General features: G+C 42.1%; 1 protein-coding gene across 1 annotated transcript; it reads left to right on the forward strand.

Moving 5' to 3' along the window:
- Window positions 1–1,088: 1,088 nt before the first annotated feature.
- On the forward strand, window positions 1,089–4,903 carry RPS6 (ribosomal protein S6). The gene is made up of 6 exons (XM_032300107.1): window positions 1,089–1,194; window positions 1,742–1,873; window positions 2,472–2,682; window positions 2,870–3,016; window positions 4,502–4,659; window positions 4,770–4,903. Exons 1-6 carry the CDS (start codon window positions 1,189–1,191, stop codon window positions 4,863–4,865), a joined length of 750 nt encoding a protein of 249 aa, XP_032155998.1. The 5' UTR covers window positions 1,089–1,188; the 3' UTR covers window positions 4,866–4,903.
- The last annotated feature ends 1,532 nt before the right edge of the window (window positions 4,904–6,435 follow it).

The raw sequence follows: 6,435 nt of genomic DNA on the forward strand, positions 1-6,435 counted from the left end.
TACTGATACATGCTACGACTCAAAAGATTAGAAGACAGACACAAAAGGTCAATATTGTATGACTACATTTTTATGAAATAGGTACATCCACTGAGACAGAACACAGATTGGTGGTTGCCAGGGCCTGGTGGAAATGGGGAAGGGGGTCAACTGTTTAATGGAGAATACAGTTTTCTTTTAGAATGATGAAAATGTTTTGGAATTAGATAGAGATGGTGATTGTACAGCATTGTGAATGTACTAAATGCCACTGAATTGTTCACTTTAAAATGACTGGTTATGCTAATTTCACCTCAACCAAAAAATGACATACAGTACTCAGATTTTAAAAAGCATCACTTCACCAAGATTCCACGAATTAACGTGAGATGATCAAAGAGAAGTCAGTGGAATCCTTCAATTTTGAACATAAAATAGTCCTAAACTCAAACCTTTGTGATACTAAAGTAGGAAGATGGTATGTGATAATTTTGGAAAGTAAAAATTACTCTTGTTTACTTGATCCCGAACTCGAACTTTTTTTTTTTTTTTTGACACGGAGTCTTGGTCTGTAGCCTACCTAGGCTGCAGTGCAGGTGCGCGATCTCGGCTCACTGCAAGCTCAGCCTCCCGGGCTCAAGAGATTTTCGTGCCTCAGCTTCCCTAGTAGCTGCGTCTACAGGCGCCCGCCACCACGCCCGGCTAATTTTTATAATTTTAGTAGAGACAGGGTTTCGCCATGTTGGCCAGGCTGGTCTCAAATTCGTGACCTAAGGTGATCCTCCGCCTTGGCCTCCCAAAGTACTAGGATTATAGGCGCGAGCCACCGCGCCCGGCCTTGCCCTCCTATTTTCGTACCATCAGATGCACAGTGTCCGGGACCGAAGTGGGGCTCCACTGGCGCCCAGCTCCAAAACTCAGGGAGAGTGGAAAAGATTAGACAGGGAAGGGGCTAATCCTCAGAATTACACGCGGGCTTGCCTCACCAGACCACCGCTACTACAGTCACTGCCTCATACCAAAATCCAGCCGGCTTCGCGTCCCAGGGCCTGATTAACCTCGACCCAGGAAGTGCCGCCCACCAGTGCTCACTTCCGCTATCCTGTACATCTGCTCATCTCGCGAGAACTGAAAGCCCCTATGTGACATGCGCTAAGCGGAAGTTGCCCTCTTTTCCGTGTCGCCTGGAAGGCGTATAGCTGCTTCAAGATGAAGGTAGGTGGTGGTAGCTATCGTTAGATTGGGTTTGAGTAGCGGGCATCGAGTGCCAGAACGTGGCGTTGCCTCAGCCTCAGCACTCGAAGATCCTGGCTTTAGGTGGAGAAGGATCTCAAGTAGGAGAAGGCTCGCCTTTCTGGGGCATGGAACTTTTTGGTGGAGCGGATGGCGGGCGATTGCGGCCGGAGTAGCCGCGGGTCGGGAGCGCCTTGGTGACGTCCGGGCGCCCAGCCGGGTCGGAGGCGGCGTGCTGCCTGATTTGCGGCAGGCCTGTGGTGCGGCTTTTGACCCGGCTTTTTTGCTTTGGGACGGTGAACGGCTGCGGAGCGCCCTTCCAGAGTCATTCGACGGAGCTTGAGGGGAAAACGTGTCATCTTGAGTGCGGCGTTTGTCGACTGATACTTAGTACCGTCGGCGTCTCATATTTCCTGCTTGTGTGAAGGCAACATGAAATGCTTTTTGCGGTGGAATTAACTTTGTAGGTGGCTCTACAAATACCGGTGTAGGTAGTTTCCTAAGCTATTTTCCTCCTCTTAATCCTTAGCTGAACATCTCCTTCCCAGCCACTGGCTGCCAGAAACTCATTGAAGTGGACGATGAACGCAAACTTCGTACTTTTTATGAGAAGCGTATGGCGACAGAAGTTGCTGCTGACGCTCTGGGTGAAGAATGGAAGGTAAAACTTGACAGTCAAATTGTTGCAGGTAGTCAGACATCATAAACGCCATTGGTAATTGGTATTTGGAACGGGGTTCAGACTCCGGGTTCTGGCTTCTGCCTTTTGGTAAGTTGTTTCCGAATGTCACTCTATAAAGTGGACCTATTACCTTGGAGGGGTAATGTAGAGTAAGTCGTAAAATATGCGTAAAGTTTACATCAGCATAATTCTTGCCCCGCATCATGCATTCGGCAGATGTCACATAGCTGTCCTGGTAATCCCCAAAGTGCCAAGAAGGGTTGTATCTTACGTGTTTGTTGCTCTTTGATATTTTACTTTATCTTAGTTTATCTAACTTTATCTTAGTGCTGTTATCTCTAATAAAACATCGGTTATAAATGCGACTTGAATGAAAGACATTTGATAATTGACCTTGACAAGTTGGTAATGTAGACAAAACTTACTGATGAGAGAAATCGTGCTTATTAAGTTCAAGTTGGTCTTAATGAATTATACTTTCTCACATAGTAGGTGTGGTTCACAGAGGTTACAATCCTGTACTGTGTAATTTTGAAATAGAAATAGTAAATGTGTCATTCATTGTATGCTTTTGCAGGGTTATGTGGTCCGAATCAGTGGTGGGAACGACAAACAAGGTTTCCCCATGAAGCAGGGTGTCTTGACTCATGGCCGTGTCCGCCTGCTACTGAGTAAGGGGCATTCCTGTTACAGACCAAGGAGAACTGGAGAAAGAAAGAGAAAATCAGTTCGTGGTTGCATTGTGGATGCTAATCTAAGCGTTCTCAACTTGGTTATTGTAAAAAAAGGTGAGCATTTTACTTGTATTCAGTTTTGTTGAAATTGAATTAAAGCCAGTTTTCCAAATGCTTATTCGTTTGCAGTATCCAGACTTAGACCAATGGATTTCCATCGATTCAACATTAAACATTGATTTACGTTTCTTAATTATAAGGAAGCAACTGAATTAAAATTTGTTCAATTGTTTTTTCTAAGGAGAGAAAGATATTCCTGGACTAACTGATACCACTGTGCCTCGTCGCCTGGGGCCCAAAAGAGCTAGCAGAATCCGCAAACTTTTCAATCTCTCTAAAGAAGATGATGTCCGCCAGTATGTTGTAAGAAAGCCCTTAAACAAAGAAGGTAGGAGGAGTGATACAATTAGGGCTTGCTTAATTTTGGTAATTTGTCAGTAGCATTTTGTGTGCATATCAGAAGATAAAATGTGTGCCTTTGGTACTATTCAGCTGGAGTCTGAGTTTTTACAAAAAATATTTGGGGGGGGCAGCCAGATACCCAACTGATACTAATCCTTGGTTATTATATCTACTGCCTTGCAGAGTGCAGTAATATTAATATTTAGGAGATGAGAGCACACTGTGTTGCCCAGGCTGGTCTTGAATCCTTGAGCTCAAGTGATCCTCCCACCTTGGCCTCCCAGAGTGCTGGGTTTATGGACGTGCGCCATCGCACCTACCCCTAAACTATTTTTTGGCTTTGGAAACAAGTTGCTTTAAATTTCTCCTGTTTCATCTGTAGGATATGGATAACACTAGTTGTGAGAATTAAGAGACCTTATTCAGAATATTAGGGAGCAAGCGTTTGGGATTTTGGTACTTTACCTTTTAAGAACTTGTCGTGTCCATGTATTAGACAACATACCAGTGAGGACCTCAAATAACAGTATTTCTGTAGTGAAATTTGGGAATATTTATGTTAAATAGAATAAATAGCACATCAGTCAGGGTTGGGTTTTCTTACAAAATCTGAAAGAATTTCTCTGGATTTTGGTTTTCAGGACTGGTGTGACTTAGCACCTGTATGTGACATACCTAGTACATGCCTGTTAAGTTACTAATTACAGTTACTTGCGCACCGGGTACTGTTTGAGGTGATGAGACTACAGTAAGACAAATTTCCTACGTTCTGACATTGCAAAAAACAAAAAAAAGCGATTGACAGATAGGTGGCAGTTGCTCATAATCACAGCTCTGGAAATAAACAGTATAATGAAAGCATGGTCTAGTTAATGGGTATTTTTTAGATGGTTCTTATAGTAGGAGTCTTTAACATTTTAGCAGAACCTGGACAATCTGAGCATTTAACCTAAAGCAATTAACTCCCACAAAGTGTCCTGAAATGAATACATCTGAAAAGGCTTATGCTCCAATGCAGATCTATAATCCATCAGCTGTTTTGGAGTACAGATCAGATTAATGAACATATTTTAACAACGTGCCACATAATCTGATGTTAATAGTTGCCCCAAATTGGGAGGAATTGTCAAGGAAAATAGAGATGCAAGCTTACATCAAACCTACACTTAAAAGTATGGCAGGATGATCACGTAGACAATGTGTGAAGTGGTTTTCACAGACAAGTTGACTATCCATTTAAACTGGCAGATAGTAAAAGCCTGGTTATTTTTCAAGACTTCAGTTTTAATCCATCTTCTAGATGTCTGTGGAGGGGCAAAAAGTATTTTAGAATAGTTCTGATTTGATTTTAAAGGCCTTATACAGGTTTTCATAGATTGTTACCTCAATGAAAGCTTACATTCATTTCTGATGTTTTTAAAGTAGATGTGGATTCTAACAAAACAAATTATTGAGTCCTTTGAATTTTTAGGTAAGAAACCTAGGACTAAAGCACCCAAGATTCAGCGTCTTGTTACTCCACGTGTCCTGCAGCACAAACGGCGGCGTATTGCTCTGAAGAAGCAGCGTACTAAGAAAAACAAGGAAGAGGCTGCAGAATATGCTAAACTTTTGGCCAAGAGGATGAAGGTTAGTCTAAGATTATCTGAGGGGGTGGGAGGAGTTTGGCCTGGCTTTGGATTTGTGCCTTTACCCCAGAAAGGCCTTAACTATATGCTGGTTTGTTTTGTTTTGTTTAGGAAGCTAAAGAGAAGCGCCAGGAACAAATTGCGAAGAGACGCAGACTTTCGTCTCTGCGAGCTTCTACTTCTAAATCTGAATCCAGTCAGAAATAAGATTTTTTGAGTAACAAATAAATAAGATCAGACTCACATCTGTGTTCAGATTTTTCATTGCTGATAGAAAACGACATAAATGAAGAGAGGGCAAGTTTGGTCATAGAAAATGGGGATATGCATATAGTAATCCAATGGTGGATAAAATCAGACCTGTTGTGTGGCAGTGGAAGACAAGGTCTCGGTAAAAGGATTCTAATCGGGATGGGTGGCACAGGAGGGGATTCTCAGCAGAAGACAGCTTGCCTCTTCAGAAAGGCATGAAACTTGGGGAAAATAATGAGGACTATTAATCTTTTTTATATGGTTTATTTAGAGAAATACAGCTCTTTAAAACACTATGCACAATTTAATACATGAAAATTGCCCTTGTGAAGATGAACTTTTTTTTTTTTTAAAGAAAAAGTAACTTTTAAGGCATAGTTTTAGTGGATACCATCTTAAAAGTTTTTTAAACCAGTGCAAATCTGCTTTAACAAAGCTTTTTAACTCCAGTGAATTGTTGTTAATGCTGTTTCACTCTGAAAAGGAACTGACTATATTCTTTTCTAATAGTTTTTATGCTAACTATTCTGACAATATCAAAATCTTTACAAGAAGGCTCATTAGGCTTTAAGGTTGAAGTAATGCAAGCTTTTTATTTGTTAGAACTGCTGTAATAGCTTTACAAAGTAAAGTTCGAAATGTACATGTGAATCACCTAGGGGTCTGTTTTTTTATTTTTATTTTTTTTTTTACATTAAAATGCTCCCAGGTGTGAGGACAGCAATGGTGGCCTCAGTCCCTGGATGCCTACCAAGATTCTTAAATCTATTCCTCCTGCTACATGGTGTTAAAAAGCTACATAACATGAAAAGAATCTTAGCTGGTGATTAATACAGAATGCAGAACTTAAAAGGCAAAGAGGAGGCTGAGGCAGGTGCTAAATGAAGCCAGGTGTGGTGGTGGGTGCCTGTAATCCCAGCTATCTGGAAGGCTGAGGCAGGAGAATCATTTGAACTGGGGAAACAGGTTGCAGTGAGCTGAGATTATGCTACTGCACTCCCACCTGGGAGATGGCAAGACTTCCCTCTCAAAAAGCAAAGGGGAGAAATTTAGCAGTTTACCCAAAGTTAAAAGGACTGATAAAACCGGAGAGGAACTTAAAAGCCATAAGATGAGTCCGGTGTATGATCCAAAGTTTTGTATGATGATGTACAAAACGTGAGAAACACCCTTTCTGAAATGAGTGCAGCCACAAAATAAGGATATTCTTTTAGGTTCTCCTTAGACTTCTTTTTTGCTTTGAGACAGGTTTCACTCTGCCCAGGCTGGAGAGCAGTGGCCTGGCTCACTCCAGCCTTGACCTGGGTTCCAGTGATTGTCCCACTTAAGCCTGGGACTACAGGTATGCAGTGCCACACCTGGCTAGTTTTTGTGCTTTTTGTAGAGTTCTGCCTTGTTGCCCAGGCTACTCTTGAACTCCTGGGCTCAAGTGATCTGCCTGCCTTGGCATCCCAAAGTGTTAGGATTACTACACATGTGAGCAAGTAGTAAGCTCTCCAAAGATATGCAAGTCATTCTGAGGTCA

This window comes from Sapajus apella, unplaced genomic scaffold (assembly GCF_009761245.1).
Source record: "Sapajus apella isolate SASKATOON/1434 unplaced genomic scaffold, GSC_monkey_1.0 scaffold42, whole genome shotgun sequence".
Classification (NCBI taxonomy): domain Eukaryota; kingdom Metazoa; phylum Chordata; class Mammalia; order Primates; family Cebidae; genus Sapajus; species Sapajus apella.

Bases quoted from the DNA above. Each gene is read 5' to 3' on its own strand.
- RPS6 (XM_032300107.1), top strand. The intron at 1,874-2,471 runs GTAAAACTTGAC...ATGCTTTTGCAG, and splicing joins CTCTGGGTGAAGAATGGAAG to GGTTATGTGGTCCGAATCAG. The intron at 4,660-4,769 runs GTTAGTCTAAGA...TGTTTTGTTTAG, and splicing joins TTTTGGCCAAGAGGATGAAG to GAAGCTAAAGAGAAGCGCCA.